General features: G+C 27.3%; 1 protein-coding gene across 2 annotated transcripts in view; it reads right to left on the bottom strand.

Moving 5' to 3' along the window:
- The window catches only part of LOC135922931 (squamous cell carcinoma antigen recognized by T-cells 3-like), a 59,758-nt gene that overhangs the window by 31,508 nt on the left and 6,694 nt on the right, over positions 1 to 21,556 (bottom strand). The window contains exons 3-7 of one of the 2 annotated variants that reach the window (XM_065457467.1): positions 14,927 to 15,269; positions 13,866 to 14,216; positions 12,422 to 12,638; positions 8,692 to 9,043; positions 8,317 to 8,557 (exon numbers count right to left, since the gene is read on the bottom strand). In XM_065457467.1, coding sequence (XP_065313539.1) covers positions 8,317 to 8,557; positions 8,692 to 9,043; positions 12,422 to 12,638; positions 13,866 to 14,216; positions 14,927 to 15,269 — 1,504 coding nt within the window. Of the gene's footprint in view, positions 1 to 8,316; positions 8,558 to 8,691; positions 9,044 to 12,421; positions 12,639 to 13,808; positions 14,217 to 14,926; positions 15,270 to 21,556 lie in introns of both variants that reach the window. The other variant, XM_065457466.1, reaches the window with a different exon arrangement.

The following is a 21,556-nucleotide window of genomic DNA, read 5'->3' as shown; positions in this document are numbered from 1 at the left end:
TAAGTCATCCACAGCTAATTTATGGAAACATATCTCTGTAAGTTTACATAAATTGTATTAATATTATATATAATTAAATGAATTAACTTTATAAGAATAATTAATATTGATTAAATATTTATATATATAAAACATATATCTATAGAGAAAGCATGCTAACCAATCCGTAAATATAAAACAAACCATAGATAATAAGAAAATTAATTCAGCCACATCAAGTAAGTTAAACAAACTAAACTTGACTTTGGTGGAAAATCAAATTTTAAAGGTATCAGCAAAGATAAATTTGATTTACAAATTATTAAATATTTAATAAATGGAAATCACCCATATACGACCTGTGATGATGAAGATTTTGTTGAGCTGATAAACACCCTGCAACCTAATATGAAGATTATATGCAGACAAACCTTAACCTTAAGAATATCAAAATATTTTGTTCAAATGAAGGATATTCTAATAGAAAAATTGTTAGAGCCTAATTATGTTTGTACAACAGCTGACTGCTGGACAGCATTTAATCGGTAAATATTATTTTTTACTAAAGGCACAATACATTTGGTTATCTTTTGTTATATTAATAATAGCTCCTATATTGGTATAACAGTACATTGGATTGATGTGAAGAAATTGGAAAGGCGTTCAGCTATTCTAGCCTGCCAAAGACTACAAGGTAGGCATACATATGATGTGATCAGCAAAGCCTTAAGCTGTTTTTAAGGAGTTCCATATCCAAAATAAAAATATCTGCACAATAACGGATAATGCAAGCAACTTTTCAAAGGCGTTTAGGTATGCCTAACTAATTTACTTTATAAATTATTTCTCTTAGAGTATTTAGCTGCCCATCTATTATAATGGAGGAAGATTCTGTTTCTGATATTGAATATATCTCAATAGAAGATATAATGTCTTCTTCTGGGCTCTCCAGTTATGATATTAATGACTTCGACTACCTTCCCAGGCATTGAAGATGTTCTTGCCATACATTAAACTTAATGGCAACACAAGATGCCAACAAGTTACTTTTAAACAATGAGGGGTATAGGAAAGTTTATAACTTAGCTATATCTAAACGCCAACGTTTGTGGAACCTCCAAAATAAATCTAAGCCATCCGCCGAACTTATTAAAAAAAAATTACATTCTCAACTCCCATATCCCGTTATAACAAGATGGGGTTCCTTTTATAAATCCCTGGCCAAAATATTATCGTTTTTAAATCAAGTGCCTGTGGAATTTGATGTGATGAATTATATTTGTGTAGATTCACATCAGATGATCGTGATTTTATAAAAGAATATTGTAGTGTAAATTTAAATTAATGTCTTATAAAAATTTACAATTTAAAAATTAGATTATGCAACCAGTGTCCAAAGCTATTGATATTCTTGAAGGGGAAAAATACATGTATCTGGGTTATTATACCCCAACAATAACACAAATACTTATATGTATGGCAGATGTGCAGGGATTAAAATATTGTCAACCTCTAAAGGATACTATATTAGCTAGTATTGAAAAAAGGTAACTTAAATCAAATAATTATTTATAAATTAATAATATCATGTTATAGGTTTAATAATCTTTATGATAATGACAACATCATTGCTGCAATTCTTCACCCTTTATTTAAAACTGACTGGCCTTGGATTAGGCAAGAAAGGAATAAAGCAAAAAAGGAGGAAATTTTAAATTTAATAAATATCTTAATACCTCAAAATGAATCCCAGACGAATGAATCATGCTCAAAACCAACATCACTTGATGTAGTTGGATTTTTTGACCTAAAGCGCCAAATTCTGGATAATGAACTTATAGAAAACTTTATCAAATCTAATAACAACACTTTTTCTTTATATAACAATTTTCCAAAGAATTACTCTTTATTAAATATAATGTTGTTCTAACATCAAGTGCTTCCATAAAGCGCTTGTTCAGTCTAGGTAAGCTCATTTTTGGAGATAAACGAGCACGTCTCCTAGATAATAACTTTGAAATTAATTTGTTGTTAAAAGCAAATAAACATTTATTAGATTCTAATTTTTATGAAAAATAAATGTTTTTATTTCAATGCAAATATATATTTTTATATTCGATGTAAATATTCAATTTTGCGATATTTTTTTATATAAATAAATTGTATATTATTATAAATAACTGATTATACTTTGTTTATCCTAATTTTTTTTATATTAAATAAATGCATTCAATAAATAAATAATGCGCATATGAATGATGTATATAAAATAAGTAACTAGTTACTTTTGAAAATAACTGTAACTAATAACTAGTTACTTTTGTAAAAATGTAACTAGTAACTGTAACTAGTTATGTTTTTGCCAATGTAACTAGTAACTGTAACTAGTTATGTTTCAAAAGTAACTTTTAACATCACTAGAAAAAACAGACAAATTTAGAATTTGTAAATAAATTAACTCCTCATATATATATTTTTAATAATATTTTATTTTTTTTTGTACATGTTATTTTATTTTATTGGTATAGAAATTAAAATATAAATCATTTTTTTCTTTTAAGCTAAAGATTAGTTGATAAATAATCTTTCATTAACTCAACATTTTATTTCTTTATTTTTTCATAGAATTTGATGTAAATATTAATTAATTTTTTTATTAAACATTTTTAAAGGTGGTTTTTATTAATATTAAGTTTTGCTTATGAATTTTTAAATGTGATTTTTTTAATATTAATTAATTTACAGATACCTGCTAAGGTAATTTGCATGGCCCAAATTTTTAAAATATAAAAATTTCGTACCGGCTCCTATTTTCAAAAAAAATTAGGCCTGGACAGGTTTTTAAAAAGATTTAGACATAGTCCGTGCTTTATATACTCAGGGCCGGCCCATCCCAGACTTTTTTAATGTTGTTTAGGTCTAACCGCCATCTTTCAATCGTTTGAGCTGATTATTGATATTTTTATCTTCAATATCAACAAAGATATTACCTTAACAATATAAATACATTTTGTTGAACATATTTTGATTTGATAAAAATTTTAATTTTCTTTAAATCAGAGTTGTTAACGCTCTTTTTAAAAGTAGCTAGCTCCTGCTCTCACTCTTACCTTCTCAAAAAGAGCTAGCTCCCGCTGCAAGTAATGGAGTGCCATTCCATAACCGCTCTTTTGATTTTCATTTTTTTAGAGGGTATACGAAATAAAATCTTATTTTTTTTTATCAAAAAGCTTTATTTATATTAAATGATCTATCAAAATATTTATAACCTTTTATTAGCTTTTAAAAGTAATAAATTTTAAATTAGAATCTATCAAACATCCACCCCCCTCCCCTAAGACCTGTTTTGCAATACTAAATAGGCACTCCACAGGAGTACTAGAGGGAAGCAGGGTATCGTATTTTATTAAGATATTTTTTAATTCAGGGAATTTATCAAAAATAGAATTTTGGTATCATTTTAAAAAATATATGTCCATATATTATCTTCCTGATGATCAATTTCATAGAATCCAAAAAAATCTTCCAAATTAATTTGTTTTTAAAAAAAAGATTTTTTAATTTTCGATGCTTTTTTAGACTGAAGCTGCTCACTTTTAAAATTAAATAGTTTTATTTAAACACAAAAGACATTTTGCCCGTAATTTGTTTGATCATTTACAACATCTTTTAGAAGTTTAAAATATTTTTTGTATGATGGAAATGGAAATTCGATTTCTTCATCTATGATCTCTAAATCCATAATATCTAAAACTATTTTTTATTATATATCTATAAAATGAATATTAATATGAGTTACAATATTTTCCAAAAAATTTTCAATATAAAAAGGAAAACTTGATGTTTAATATTTAAAATGATTAAATGAAAAACCAATATAAAACTCGGCTAAACATTTAATAATGGATAAATTTAAATTAAATAAAATTTCATTTATTGAATTTTAATGAATAAATATTATTAATATTTAAAAATAATTTAATTTATAAATTAAATTTAAAGGAGCGGTGGAGCGGCGCTCCTCCACTCCAGACCTAAAAGGAGCTAGCTCCCGTTCCCGCTCCCCAATTTTAAAAAGGAGGGAGTTCCAGGTGTTTTTGAAAAAATGTAGCGGCGGCTCCTTAACAACTCTGAAATAAATCAATTTTGAGGAATTCTTTTGAGAATTTTATTATAAATAAACAATCTTTTAGGTGAAATCTTTTAATTTTTTTTATCATCTTTGTAAAATTATCTATTTTTTAATTATATTAAAAGATGTGATTTTTTCTAAATATTTATTTTAATATTTATAATAAACTTTTTTATATTATTTTATATGTTATATTAACGAAAATATATTAATGTGGCATTTGTAATATTCGTTAATTTTTAACATTTTTGACACAAAAGGGTAAAATATTTATATCGTAAAGATATTATAAATTCAATGAAGTTGTTCATTGGAAAACTAACAATATCATAATCGGTATTTTTATACAAATTAGATTTTTTGACGCTAATGGGCCAAAATATGTATTTTTAACATGTTATAAATTTTAAATTAAGATGTACCATATAAAAGTGACAATGTCGTAATCGTTACTTTTAAAGTTTTTTGACGCAAATGGGCAAAAAGAAAGTATTTGCTAACATGTTAAATTAAAATTTCAATTAAGATGTACCATATAAAAGTGGCAATTGTCGTAATCGTTATTTTTAAAGGTTTTTGACGTAAATGGGTAAAAATATAGATTGTAAACATGTTAAATTAAAATTTCATTAAGATGTAGCATAGAAAAGTGACAAATGTCATAATCGTTATTTTTAAAGTTTTTGAATATTTTTGACGTAAATGGGTTAAAATATATATTGTAAACATGATATATGGATTTTAAATTCTTTTCATAAAAATCTTACCCTGGATTAAGACTCAGCACGATTTCGCAGTAAGTATACAAAATTTTTGCTAACTGTGAATGCAGGGTTATACATTTTAATAGATGTAGAATTAAAATTTATTAATTAAACGAATAAGATTGTGAATCCATATATTAAAAGTTTAGAATCTGACATGAGTTACAACTCTTTTTAGTAATCAATTTGCATATTTTTATCAAATTTTAAGCAGGATAAAAGGGACAATGATATGAGTATAAAAATTGCCATTTGTTTTTTTGTTTCGCCAAATGGTACTAACACATATTTCATAATAAGAAAGTTAAAGAATGAAGATTGTGATTTACTAAATTATTTCAATAAAATTTTTAAAAAATATTAGAATGATTTCTCAAAAAAAATATTAAAAAATTTTAAAATAACGATTATGATAATTGCCACTTTTTCCTATGGTACATCTTCATGAAATTTAAACTTGACATTTTTACAATATATTTTAACCCATTTGGGTAAATTCAAAAATAAAGAATTATGACAATTGCCACTTATCTATACATCTTGAGTAAAGTTTTATTTTAACATGTTAGCAATCTATATTTTTGCCCATTTGCGTCATAAAAATTGAAAACTTAAAATAACGATTATGATAATTGTCACTTTTCTATGGTACATCTTCATGAAATTTTAATTTAACATGTTTTATTTATATTTTAACCCATTCCTCAAAAAAAATCAAAAAACTTTAAAAATAACAAATATGACCATTGGCACTTTTCTATGCTACATCTTCATGAAATTTTAATTTAACATGTATACAATCTATATTTTTACCCATTTGCGTCAAAAAAATACAAAAAACTTTAAAAATAACTATTATGACAATTGTCACTTATCTATAGTACATCTTCACTGAAATTTTAATTTAACATGTTTACAACTTATATTTACACCCATTTGCGTCAAAAAAATTGAATAAACTTTAAAAATAACGACCATGACAATTGTCACTTATCTAAGGTACATCTTCACTAAAGTTTTATTATGTTAGCAATACTTATTTTAGCCCATTTAAGGCAAAATTTTAAAAACTTTAAAAATAACAATTATGATAATTGTCACTTAACTATGGTACAACTTCACTAAATTCTTAATTTAACATGTTAGCAATACTTATTTTTGCACATTTGCATCAAAAAAAATAAAAAAACTTTAAAAATAACGGTTATGACAATTGTCACTTTTATATGTTACATCTTAATTGAAATTTAATTTACCATGTTAAAAATACATATTTTTGCCCATTAGCGTTAAAAAAAAAATCTAATATGTTTAAAAATACCGATTATAATAATTGTCATTTTTTCAAGGAATATCTTCATTTAATTTCTAATTTAACATCTTTACAATATAAATATGATTTTACTCTTTTGTGTCAAAAAATTTCAAAAATAACGAATATGACAATTGTCACATTCAAATATTTTTCTTAAAAAGATCATATAAAATAACCTAAAAAGTTTAATTAAATATTTTTAAAAAAATTATTTAGAAAAAATCACCTCTTTTAATATACAAAAAATAGATAATTTTATAAAGATGATAAAAACAACTATAAAAGATTTCACCTAAAAGATTGTTTATTTATAATAAAATTCTCAAAAGAATTCCTCAAAAATGATTTATTTACAAAGAAAATTTAAAATTCTCAAAGTATGTTCAAAAATTTTTTTGAACTTCAGAAGATTTTTTTGCTTAAAATTTTAAGCGTGAATTGAGGAGTGGGAGCTAGCTCCTTTTAAGGCTGGAGTGGAGGAGCGCCGCTCCACCGCTCATTTAAATTTAATGTATAAATTAAATTATTTTATAAATATTAATAATAATTGTTAATTAAAATTCAATAAAAATGAAATTTTATTTTATTTAAATTTATCCATTATTAAATGTTTAGCCGAGTTTTATATTGGATTTTCATCTAATCATTTTAAATATTAAAAATCAAGTTTTCCTTTTTATATTGAAAATCTTTTGGAAAATCTTGTAAGTCATATTAATATTCATTTTATAGATATATAATAAAAAATAGTTTTAGAATATTATGGATTTAGAGATTATAGATGAAGAAATCGAATTTCCATTTCCATCATATAAAAAATATTTTAAACTTCTAAAAGATGTTGATCCAAGTGATCAAACAAATTTAAGGGCAATTAATGCCTCTTGTGTTTAAATAAAACTATTTAATTTTCAAAAGTGAGCCGCTTCAATCTAAAAAAGCATCTAAAAGTAAAAAATCTTTCTTTAATACAAAATGATTTGTAAGATTTTTTTGGATTCCATGAAATTGATCATCAGGAAGAGGACAAATATTTTTCAAATAATAATACCAAAATTACTCTTTTTGTTAAATTCCCTGAATTAAAAAATATCTTTATAAAATACAATACCCCACTTCCCTCTAGTTGCTCCTGTAGAGCGCCTATTTAGTATTGCAAAAGAGGTCTTAGGGGAGAGGCGTAGATGTTTGTTAGATTCTAATTTAGAAAATTTATTACTTTTAAAAGCTAATAAAAGGTTATAAATATTTTGATAGATCATTTAATATAAATAAAACTTTTTGATAAAAAAATATGATTTTGTTTAGTATACCTTCTAAAAAATGAAAATCAAAGGAGCAGTTATGGAGTGCCACTACATTACTTAGAGCGGGAGCTAGCTCCTTTAAAAAATGTAGTAACGGGAGTGGGAGCTAGCTCCTTTCGAGAAGGTAGGAGCAGGAGCGGAAGCTAGCTACTTTTATAAAGGAGCGTTAACAACTGTGAAATAAACTGATAGCTTTAACCCATCATCACTTTATTTAGCGAATAATTTAGGTATATTTATATGGGCAACAATAATTAAGTGTTATTTGCTATTGGTATTTAATATAATAGTGATAAAATAAAAATAATTAAAAAGATAGGTACTTCTTTTTACATAATTCTAATAAGTTTGTTATCGAATCGAAAGGGTTCAACCCAGGTTGTGAAGGAACTAAACCGATGATAATTTTTTAAGAATCGAACGAAAATCTTAAACCGTTATTCCTATATGAACCTAACCGCAAACTTAACCAAACCGATATTCGGTATAGTTGGAATCGATTTAAATTTTTAATCAGAGATTTCTATAGACCAGAATGAGAACTTATATATTATTGTAAATTTAATTCCCATAAATTTGAAGTCTTTTGATAAATATTAAAATCCTGAACCTTTTTTTGTCTGGGTTAAATTCTAGTGACTATATTTTTGATAACAAATTTTTAGAGCCCACCCTGGATTTAAAAAAAAATTCCCATTGGTCCTGATAATTTCTTCATATGTATCATTTTAGCCCCTGGATTGCAAGTATTTGATTTAAAATAATTAAACGTTGTTGTAAGGTATCTAAAAAATAAAGAATCAATTTTTTAGAAAATACCCAAGAGATGCAATCGTCTTCGGCAAAACTCTGCATAGAACATAAAAATGTGAACCGAGTTCTTTGCAGCGCGAGCGGCGGAATCCCTAACGCGACCTCCTGTGGGTAATTTTTTATTCCAATAGTCGGGCTTCAATCGGGAAGGCAATTCGATACCGTATTTTAGAGCAAGACTCAGCCATTCTTTCGGATAAGTCCAACGGTTTAAAAGATTCGCTGAATGAGTGGGACCAGCAGTAATCTGGGGGATATAATATAATCATTTACAAGATTTATAGCATATTTATATTTGGGAATCTAGCAAAGATTTATTTTGGATTGATAGAATAACATTTATAACTATAAGAAAGAAAAAGGTTTTGTTTTAATGCTCACAAATTCGATCAAGTCGGAAGCATCCCAAGAAAAGAACTTTGCCTGGTCCAAAATCTCTACGCCAGTCTCCATCATTCCTACCCCGTTAACGGTCGCACCACTCATTCCGCCAAATGCCCTGATAGAGTTCACCTCTTCGGTTATAAACAAATCCATATCGATCTCCCGCTCATGGCAAGTGAGCAGGGAAGTCCACAAGTGTACAAATGCTGTACCCGTTCCGCCGCCACCAGCCCCTGAAGACCGGGAGGAAACGGAAGGAGGAGCTAAGAAGTTGCGAACCCCCCTTAGAGCCACTCGACGGCAGGCACGGGGATCGTCCAAACGGAGGAGAAAGAAATCGTGGGCGTACCTATGTAAAAAATGGATTTATTGAATTTTGTATAGAATAGATAACTTTCTAAAAATGAAATATTTAAAACTTAAACAAACTAAAAAATCATATCATTTTAGTTTCTTTATTTTTATGAGAAAGATAGGTTGACTAAATTGGTAATTATTATTGTCCATTTTGGGAAACAAAATCACCAAAATATTGGGGGGGGGGAAGGGGTGACCAATAATTAGATTGCTTTACAGTACCAATATTAAACCATATATTTAATTAGTGAAATATACTCAATATTATTTACACAAACTGAACTGCACATACAATCTGACAATAATTCTCATAATGTGAAAATTTTTATTAATAAATTTTTGTATGATGCCAAATGGAATCATTATTTTTTTTATAAATATATTGTAAAATAAAATTGAAACTAAAAATTTAAAGGGGTATATAAATCAGAGACCTGCAGAGGTAACATTTGCACAGCCCGGCTAGGATTTTTTTTTTCAAAAATTTTTTATAGGACTGGCCTGGGTTTTTTTTAAAAAAAATATCAGGCCTGGCCCGGATTTTTTAAAAATATATTATATTTATTTTTAATTTTATAGTAATAATAGCGAATATACGGCCTGACCTGATCCAGATTAAACAAAATTTTAGACTGGCCCAGGTATATTTTAAAAAATTAAAATACGGCCTGGCCCGTGGATCATGGCTGGGCTTAAGGGCCTCCAGGTATTTGATATAAATAAAGAATTTACAATTTTTTTTTACTAATTAAAAAAATTGGGCATCAAAGGGGTGGAGTCAAAGTAACATAATGTAGTGGCATCTCAAATTGATTACTTTGTCCTTGATGATAGCAAATATATTTTTTTTTACTTTTGGTGGAATGAAAAAATCGAAGATATCTAATGTGGGTTTTTTGGAAGGTGATTATCTACAAGGCCGTATGTTAATTAATCATTATTTTAACTAATTCTTTAGGAAAAATTCTTCTTTTAATCTTGTAAATTTTCATATCTATATAAGTTTCTTTGTATCATATACATGAGGATATGAAAATGTAAGAATTTAAAAAAAAAATCATATTGTATATACAACAGAATATATTTTTAAACTCTTTGATAGTATCTATAAGGTAATTATTTATTTTTAGCCGAGTCTCGGATTTCTTTATGAAAATATAGCTAAACTTTGAAGATAGCAAAAATATTGGATTTCTTACGGTACAAGCATGGTTGCCAGATGTTTCATTTATGGTAACGATTTTTTCCCTGCCACCTATTTGCCGAATTTAGGCCTGTTTTTGCCCAGTCCTATTCTGGTTTATCAATATTTTTCATTCATTTTTGATAAATTTATCTCGGTACCGGTCTGATAAAGAGCCAGTATTAGGGTTGGCACGATTCTAATTTAAAGATGTTTCTGGATAAAAATCAAGATTTAAATCAATTTACTTGCTTGAGTTTAAATAATTATTAATTTTTGATTTAAAGTCTGAACATTTTTTATGTACTCCATTTTACAATATTTTGCATATAAGTTTTAAATAATTGCTAAAATTTCATTTTTATAGGTTGTGTTTGTGTTAATCAGGGATGTGAACCCTTCGACAAAAAAAGGGTCCGGGTTCATGAATAAAAGTTGAAAAGGACCCGGGTCCAGGGTTCGGGTTCAGGGAACATAAAAATAATAACTCAAAATAATATTTTTTTTCATTCATTTATTATTATACTTCAATATATACATATTCATAATTTACAAATTAAATAATTTATATTTTAAATTGTTTTATTCAACCGCACAATCATAATATCTTCTAAAATATCATCCTTGAGATTTCCACATAAAGTAGACAATATATTTTAAAGATGAAAATTCACGTTCTACCTCTACCTAAAATAGATAGTTATCTTTATAAAATTATTGTGCTTGTGTTGACGGTTCAGCCATCCAGATTCTAGATAAGATATATATAATTCTGGATATATTAAAGAATTTTCTTCCCAGAATTTTAAAATATTTACATCCTTATTTATTCTCCTAACTTCTGAGAACTTTACTATTAAAGATGCAATAGGCATTTTTTGATCTTCCTTTCTATCTGAAGATAATTTGATTTTTTTTTCTTTATCTAAAAGTAAAATTTCAAGATCATCAATGTTGCAATCATTATTATTATTATCGCTACAACCAATAGGTATTGTCGTAGCTTCCAATATATTGTAAATAATGGAGTTTTGCTTATGCCATAAATCCTTAAGATGGTCTTTAGCCAGTTTATGCTCAATACTCAATAAAACTTGATATCGAGGGTCTAAATATCTAGAAGCGTATACAACACTATTTTGCAAATATTGTTGCTCTCGAATTTCCATGTTTTCTAATATTTCGTATAAAAAGGACTGTAAATTTTTCTAAATCTAACCGGCATCCAATCCATATGCCATAAAAATCAAATAAACATAATTGTTCTGATTGTATCTTAATATTGTTATTTTTAAAGGAACTAATACACTAGTAAGGTCCTTTATTTGGCACCAATCATCTTCCGACAAAATGACTTCAAATACTCCTATAATAAGAAATCTTTCAGACTTAAGAATCGTTCTAGCATCATAAAAATTGAGGACCAACGTGTTGTGCATTATCATTTAAATTAAAATATTAATACACAATTCACTTTAAAAATAATCAATGTATTTCTATAACATAGCATAAATTTAGATAATAAAATATTATTACCTACACTAATGATATTAATCTCTAAATAAAATGGAAGTCCAGGAAGAAAATTGAAAGAAAAACGTGAAGATAAAATAAATGATTCCACAAAAAAAGTTAAAAAAATATTATTTTTAAAAATTTTTATGACACCTAGAACCCTTGGACCCTCCACTTTTAAAAAGGGTCCGGGTTCGGGTTCAGCTAAAATACGAGGGTTCAGGATCCGGGTTCACATCCTTGGTGTTAATCCTAAAAAAGAAAGTATTCTATAAAAACAATATGCCTTTTCTTGTATTTTAATACGGTTTATACCAGAAAAATGAGTCTGAAGATCCTTTCAATTTTTATGAAAAAACCCAAAACAAGAATTATAAAATTTGTTTTATTAACCAATACCCAGATTTTAAACTTACCAATACTTGGTATTTGAAATATTAGTTCCCATTCCTTGCTTTACTTATAATTAATCGATAATCTGATAATTAAACATTATTATTGTATAATATTCCATCCAAATATTTTTTAGCTGATATATTTTTAATCGAATCTTTGATAGTTATTAATTTTATTGGCTTAAGATAATTAGATTATATGAATATGAAATATCTGAGCAACTTTAATAATTGCTAATTATTTTTTGCTTATGAAAATATCGATTAAGTCATATACCCACGCCACAAGTCTGCATCTCCAGGGCGGTCCGATAAAGCTCTTTCGTATAAGCAAGCCACTCGGGAGGGTATTACTCTAAACTTGAGTCCAGAGTGGGTAGAGGAAGAAAAACAAGCCTCCGTCTCATATCGGATATACGAACGATAACAATCACGCAAGTCACGGGAGGTTCGCTCTAACCGTTCTGCTAAGTCAGCTGTCCGGTCTATAAATTCTGTAAAAAAATTTGTATGGAAGAAAAGATGTTGGGGAAAAAATATAACAATTAAAAATGAGCAGCTAAACCCTACGAGAAATGGCAAAAGGTTTAATAAGATTAGGCATTGATAAAATATATAAGCAAAAACCAATTATATTTTCTCTCTAGGTACAGCTCTAGCCTAATACTTTTCTAAGAGTAAGCTATGAGTAGCTAATTACTTTTTATCATAATGAAATCAATTAATTCTTAGATAAATTTATTTGTATTCCATTTTTTGTAAATCAATTTTGATTTAACTTATAGAAAGGTTTTAATTTACTTTTAGAGTTGGAAGCAATAAAATTCAGGAGATGGGGGTATGCTAAAGTCAAGACACTATGATAAAAAATCCTACCTCTTGCAATTTGTGTTATTGCTGAATATTATACCCCCCTCCTTGTAGTACAATGCCTGATGCCAATCCTTGCTGTTAAAACTACAATAGTAATCACGCATGTTTCTTATATATAGCAGCTTTTCTAACATATCTTTATTGATCCAATAATTGGTAAAAAAAATAATCAGGGGGAAATTGTATAATTTATTTAATAAACACGTAGTAAACAGTGTTAGAAACAATAAAAAAAATTAAAAGTAAGAAGATTTTAAGTGGTTTAAAATAGTTATTAAATCTGAAATGGAAGGAGATCGAAGATGGGGAAGGATGGAAGACGTCTAAAATGTTTCTAGCAATACGACAGAGACTGGGTTAAGAAAATAACAATGGTAGAAAAAAATGGGTAAAAAAAGACCTAGACTAAGAGGGAAATGGTGTTGGAAATGGATTCACAGCTAACTTAAGCGTATCAGATGTATATAAAAGAAATATTTGGAAGGCTCGTATTACAAAAAACAAAGACTAACATTTTCCTAAGAGGAAAAGTATTAAAATAAACCTAGTGATACATTAGCACTACTGTCCATAATTCGAAAAATTCCTCAAAGCAATCCGAAAAAAATCTCGATAAAATAACCCTTCCTAAATTAATTTTAAAATCACGATCTTTGTGTTAAATAAAATACATAGTTATTTAGCAACATGCCCATATTTTTGCCCACAAGAAATAAATTTAAAAATTATATATCAGAAAAATCTTCAACGAGTAATCCGGGTTTTGTAATATGAATTTAATAAATTTAAACTTTTATCGTCCACGGATCCCTCGTCCCCCATTTCACCTATCCCTATACTATTGTTACCTTCGTGATTGAAATGTTCGGGGGAAAGTTGAAGCATGGCTTGGCGGGCGGTAAAAACGGCGTCCTCGTAGGACAAAATTTCGGCGAGTTTGGCTTGGGCTGGCTCGAAAACCCATTTCACAGTGGCTTCGGTCTCGGTTAGTAATAGATGAGGCAGCCGATTAGTCTGGCCCATTTTAGTAGACCATGTTTGGAATTCTCCTAGGGTGGCCTCCATACCGAGCAATGGGACCGCCAACTGTCGTTTAAAGAGCGAGAGAACCCGTTTATCTTGTGCCGATAATTCGATGGAGAGGGGGCTGGTGGCAGACTCCACCTCGGATGGGCTTGAGGCCGGGGTAAATTGAGTTACTGCGATAAATATTTAAGTGATAATAAAACTTTGATTAACACGAGAAATTTAAGAATTGTAACCAGGCCCTCTCTTACTATTTTTAAAAACCAGAACCCATTTTAAAATTTCCAGGAACCGGTTTAAACAAAAGTGCGTCTAATTAATATGTAGAATACTGTTTACCCTTGAGTGGTATACCAGGGCAAAGCAATACCCTATAAAAAATTTAAAAATTACTATAAAAAACCTGCCAATATTTTGACCTGGTTCCTTAATATCCTCCTACTTTATGCTAAACTATGTTTCTGCAAATCATGCATTTTTTTTTAAAATAATTCTTAAGATATTATATTAGCACATTTTTAAATATTAATAAAATAAAAAATTTTCTTATTGCATGTTAAAATTGATTTTTAATAGTAAAAATATGAAATATAGCATTGAAGATAATTTTGCTTAATTTTGGACGCTACAAAAAATCTTATAAAATTTTCAGTCAATTTATTTTTCGTCCAATTTTGGTTAATGATCATTATGAAAGGTGATCTAACTCTAAAAAGATGCTAGTTTTCTTCTAATGTCTAATCAAGCTAATAATAAATCCTTAAAAGTATTTAATCCTGAGATTGGTTGAAATATTTGAATTTTTACAAATAAAAAAATCATCAAAATTGAGGGGCGGAGATCGAGGAGCAATAAAAAACGCGGGTGGGTAGGAGAGATTTACTTTGTTGGATCGCAATTTCGAGGGCTTGAGCATAGCCGTCAGCTAAGGCAGACTCGAACTCGCGGTATGCGTCCCATATTAGGGCCCCTTGGGTAACGTGAAGCCCTGCTTGGGCGAGACCAGCTTCGAGTATTGCCCTTACACCACTAACTCCTATAGTTCCAGTTCGCCCCACAGCGTATTGAGCGTATTCGAGCCATGTGTCCACGCAGAGCCGGTCTTTGACAGCACGTTCAAATAGGGTTAAAATAGGATCGACCATTAACTCGGTAGATATCTCTCCGTTTGCAGAGACTAGGTCGGGAATCTGCTGAGAATCGTCGTCGTGCATGCGGATCTCATCCTGAGTGTAGAACATGGAAATTAAGGGGAAAAAAATGTAAAATGACATTTTCAAAAAAATTTGCATTATCTCTAATTAGTATTCGAACAACTCAGAAACATTTTTGTTTTAAAAAATAAACATATTTATGTCAAGGTTGGGCAGTGGCTAACTACATTTGTAATTAAACTATGAACTAACTTTTAGTTAGTCCAGTTTTTAAATGTAATTAGTAGTAAATAATTAGCTACATTTAAGAAAAAGGTAATTTGTGATTATGTTCAAATTTTTCTAAGCAACTACAAAGTATTTTTAATTTTTGCAGATTTAACAATGTATTTATAAAGATAGTTTTGAGAAAATTAAACACAAATTATATTAAAAAAATTGTTGGTAGTTAATAGTTTTTAGCCAAAGGTGAGCAGTAACGCCAATATTTGTATTTATTACAATTTGACGATTATAAATACTTTTTTATAAATTAAATTTCTAATTTAAATCCAAAATTAATTTATTATTAAATTTATGACCCAAGTAGGCGAAAAAAAACATCTTATACATTTAATCTCGTTTTATTTATAAAATAAGATAATCTTTTCGCAACTTTCTCATATCCTTATTTTAAATGTAGATGAGTAGAATTTTTAGTAAAAAAAACATTCACATCATATGCTTTTAGATAAATCCTTCTTAATTCAAAAAAAAAATGAGATAATGGACTAGGTAAATATTTCATCCTCTTGGAAGACTATTTTTTAGTTTTAAAAATTCTATAAAACGTTAATAATGCTTCTATCAATGTAAAGTAATAAATAAGTATTAAATTATTTAAAAGATGAGTGCAAAGATATAATGTCAAATAAATTTAAAATATTTTTTTACCGAATATGATTCTATTTTGTCTATTCTGCTCCGAGAGAAAGATTATTAAGTTTTACAAATTTAATTAATAGGCCAAATAGGAGCATAGATTAAATGATATTATGTTTGAAAACTTTATTATATTAAGATCAATTTTTTTCATTTTCAAATGTTATTCATTTGAATTTTTTGATGGATATGAATGGAAAAGCAAATAATTTCTGGTTTAAAAAAGGTTATCGAATTAAAGCTGATAAAGAAGGAACATATTTCCCACGATCAAAGACAAAGATAACGTCTTATGTCATTGTTATGAAAGAAGTGGTACTACATATTTGGATTACCCTATATTTTGGCTTTTAATTTGACCATTTCAACAAAAGAACGTAAAAGAACTCCGTGCTCAAGATATATTTACTTTAGTAGAAAATTCAATTATTTTCATAGAACCGAAAAAAAATATCTACTTCTCATAACATAATAAAATATTATGTTATATTTTAAAGTAGTAATAAGGTATGATAATTAAAATTTTTATATTAGCATATAACATTATTAAAGACTCAATTTTGTAATTTTAATTAGAATAGGTGATATTTCTAATTTAAAATATAAAGAAAAATAGAATACATGATTTCCACCCCCTCCCTCACCTTAGAAAAATTCCTGGTTAGACTGTGTAACTGATAAACATAATATATATAATTTTGTATTACCGTAGAAAAGAAAAAAAGTCTCGAAACGATGTTATTATATACATAATTATATTAGAATTTTTGAAAATGGTCAATAATATAATTAACAAGAAAAATTGAGTGTTATACAATAAAAATGAACTTGTAAAAATCGTCAAATTATTTAAATCTAAATACTATTTTCAATTTTTTTACTACTATTTAGTAGTGTTGTTAAAGTAACCAGTTATTTATAACTATTTACATTTATGCCAAAAAATAACTATAAGAGGTCACATTTGAAAAATTTGACTAGTAATTGTAACCAGTTATATTTTTTGGAATGTAACTGCTAAAAATAACTAGTTAATTTTGAAAATATTCATATATATTATTAGAAATATATTCAAATAATTAATTTTATTTTTAATATATTATATTATAATAAAATTATCTTAAATTAAACTTATTAATTTCAAATTTTGATTAAATATCTGATTCTGTATGAGGGCCTTTTTTATTGTTAATATTAATAAAAAAAACAAATCTGTCAGATACAGAATCATAACATGGATTTTGCTCGGGAAAAGGCACTATTATGTTGGTTTTTGCCCCATAAATTTTATTGGTAGTTCACCTATTGTAGGCCTTTAGCTATGTTATATTTTTATAAAAATAATTTTGCAACTTTTTTTATAAAAATTTTGAATTATAGTCATTATTTAAAAATAATATTAACTTATTATTATTTTTATTTTTCTTTCAAATTCTTGTTATAGAGATATATTGAATATATTTTGGGGGAAATGGGGTGGTGGTGTAAGGGGAAAATTTTTATTAGCTTAAAATGATATTTAAGAGAGAACAGATAAGTTTCCGAAGGGGGAATTTCCCCTGGCTACGCCTCTGCACAGAATTTAATAAGAATTATCATTTAATGAAAATGAAATTCAAATGATTCTGAATGATGAAATAGAAATTGTACCATCCCTTTCCACAAGTATTATCAAAATAACAAATTTAAATATTAAAATACCTTGGCTAAGCTTCAAAAGTATTTAATTTCACATAGAGAAGGCTGGTATTACAGGTAATTTAGTGTTAAGTGTCTCTAAGTAGTATTGTTAAACGGGCTGATTTGGGCCAAAAAAATGGTGTCGGTGGACCATGGAAAATTTTATAAGGGCCCGATTAAGATTTTAGCTAAAAGAATATTATGTAAGCCTGGAGATTTTGCTCATAGATGGCAGAAAGGTTAGAACTTCTATTTCGAAAATTTCGATGTGTGATTTATATGCCTAAAAAAAATTTCGTTAATATAATGATCTTTACAAAATTTCTTTTTAAAACTCTGATAATATTTGTGAACGTTGATATGAATAAAGATTAGATGATAAAACAGACATCGTTGTTTTTTTTATTCGTTTAGGGGGAAGGGTCTGGTAATTTAATTGTATGGTATGCTCATAAAAATTATATTGAATGAAATGAAGACTAAATATAACACGTATTTCCAATTTTTTATATATTCAGATACCAGCACTGGGCATCGGCGAACGTAAATTTTTAAAAACCTTGAACCACACCCGGGAATTTTTTGGAACCCGGGTTCAATGGGGTTCAGTGAAAATAGTTTAAAATTATATATTAAAGATATTAGTAAAATTATAAATACAAATATTAATAATTATATGAGATTTTTTAATATTTTCAATTCATTTAAATATGAACGCTATAAATCTTTAAATATTACAGATATTACTTAATGATGAATAGATTTGTGCCAAGGGCGTCTCGTTAATTTATAGAGTAGGATTAAACTATCCACGCCCATTTTATCTGATGATTATAGTTAGGACGAAGTTATTGAACAATGATTTAGAAAAATTGATACAACTTAAAGAAAGTTGGGAGAAAATATTTAAAAGAGGGCCAACGATTGCAGATAAAAGTATTGGATTGATAATTATTGAATTTCGTGATTTTAAAAGATTATGTAAGATGGAAAATATTTTGCATTTTTGGAAATCCCTGTATATATTTTATCCAAAATTTTAGTTATTCCTGCAACCCAAGTTTTATCATATTTTCATATAAATATATTTAATAGAGTATAGCCTTTTTCACATTTAAAATTCATTCTTTCACTACATAGATCGAGGATGAGAAAACAACTCTTGATAGATTTAATGCTAATACGTCTAAATAAAATTTTTAATATCATGACTATGATTTGTATTCTTAAATAAATTTTTTATAAATAAAATAAAAATTTTATTTTTATTTTTTTAATTATAATTTATATATATAATATTTTTTATCAATTCAAAAATTCCTAAGCCCGTATTGAACCCGGAATCAAACCCGGCTTCAAAAATATTCACCTGAACCGAATCCGAACCGCATTTCTGTAATAGCACTATTTGCAATCTCATAAAAATGAAAGGTTTTGTAAATGTTTCTAGGCGAGTAGTGGAGTATCCATATATATATTTAATTTTCCTTATGATATACATTATACAATGCTTAAGCATATACATAAGAAAGAGAAAAATTGAATCAACATATATCTCATCTGTGGAATGAGAGAAAAGTATATTCAAATTATATATTCAAGAAAACAAATGAACAATGTTTGATATTAAAGATTATTTTCACCTTAATTCTATAAAGACCGAAATCTGTTACTCTTTTTTATCATCACATGCTCCGAGTGTAAGGATTTCAATGGAAAAATTAGAAAAACAGTTATTTAAAAAAATAAACCCACATCAAATCTTATTCATATTGATTACCTACTGAATAGATTTGATACTTCAATGGAGTTTAACCATTAAATTAAGATTTTCTCATTGTGCAATAGCTCATAAGTATTACATATATTATTTGTTTCATTTCATCAACCATTCAACATATCTTAAAACTTGCCAAGGTCTGAAGATTAAGACTTCTAACTGAATTTAATGGAACCACTAAATCTATCTAAATTATATTTATTTGACAAGTAAAGAAAGTAGCACTGAAAACTTTATCTCATTCTTTTAGTGAATTCTTTAAGTTAATTAAATATGCATGATACATAATATCAGGGTCATGCAAACAGTGGGGAGAGCAAGTGGAACAGCTGCCAGGCCGCCTACACTACATACAAGGCATTACTCCTTTCTTTTGTAAAAAATCTATGTGATGTTTGAAAAAAGATTTAATATATCTATATAATAAAAAATTTTATTATAATATATTTAGTAAAAAAATATTATTTAATTTTTTAATTATTGAAATTTTTCTATTATAAATAATCTTTAAAAACAATTTAATTAAATTTCCTATTAGCAAAGAAACAAGGGTATAATATTTGGTCTATTTTCTCAAAAAGGTCTACTTTTGGGATATTCTGATAAGTCAATTTTAAAATAAAGTTTACATAGTCTTCATTACATAGACCTTTCAGGTGAACACTTTAAATTACTCTAATCTAGATTGAGTTATTATTTTAATTAAGATAGATTCGACTATTAAATGTTTAATTTAATATATACTATATAATTTGCTAGTATCAGACCCTTATAAATGACAAACTTGATTAATGTGAAAATACTGTTTAGTGAATTAATTGCTAGGAGACATCATATAATCTTTTATTTCATAACTAATAATTTTTAAAATAGTAAGGGGAAACAAATATAATTCAGGCACTAAACAAAAAAGAAAGAAGACCAAAGCTACATTTATTATTTCTCAAAAATATTTTGAAACACTTTAAAAATAAATATATGTGACATCATGTGCTATAAGTGAATGGCAAAAATACTTGATATCCATCTCAACGATGAGCATATTGATATTCGTGCCAATCATGAAGATCCCACTAAAATCACTGGTTCACATATTTTTCTCTCTCATCATGACAATCTTGCAGAAGAATTTGTAGATGGAATGTTCAAAAACAGTTTTCTTACGAAGAAGATGGCATGCCTATGGGTAATTCCATGACAAATCGACCAATGATTCGGCCGACCATCTCAATAATGAATGAAACTTTGCAAGTTAGTTATTTATGTTGTAAATGTTAAGAAAATCAAAATTTTATAGTGCTAGCTCAACCATATCCAAAGTTATACGCCTTCAAAGTCGAAAATCGCGAAGTGCGTGATTTCGTTAAATCGTGTTTTTAAAAAAAATACTTAAGATAGTTACAAATTATATATCATTTTATAGACCTTAAAATTTTACGTTGGAAAATATAAAAAAAAATTTAAAAATTTCAAGTGTTTTCCTATTTCCGGTAAAAATAAAAAATTAACATTGTTAGGAAGGGGTTTTTTTTGGGTGTTAATATTCACTAAAAATGTTTATTACCTTTATATTAAACGATTTAATAAAATCTCGATAGCCATTTTTGTTTTTTTTAATTTGATTTAAATTTTTATTATTTTTATAAATAAAAAAAATGTAATATATATGGCGTTATATTATAATATTTTTATTATATATAATTTTTAATAAAAATATGTATAGTATTGTGATTAAAATTAAAAAATCAATTGAGTATAACCAAGAATGATGTCCTGGGGCGATATGTAAGCAGGCAGCCCATACAGATATTATTTTATTGACGCTATATTGTAAAATAAACATATTTTAAAATTTTATATTCAAACTATTATAAATTTGCGTTCATTAATAGAAATTCATAAAGCCATAATTTGTAGATATATCCTTTCATTTTTAGGATCTACTATCGTTATTATTTGAAATTAAAGATTTTATCAG

This window comes from Gordionus sp. m RMFG-2023, chromosome 1 (genome assembly GCF_954871325.1).
Source record: "Gordionus sp. m RMFG-2023 chromosome 1, tfGorSpeb1-WG-v2, whole genome shotgun sequence".
Taxonomy (NCBI): Eukaryota; Metazoa; Nematomorpha; class Gordioida; order Chordodea; family Parachordodidae; genus Gordionus; species Gordionus sp. m RMFG-2023.
Note: the sequence above shows the minus strand (reverse complement) of the source record. Positions and strands in the feature narration are given on the sequence as shown.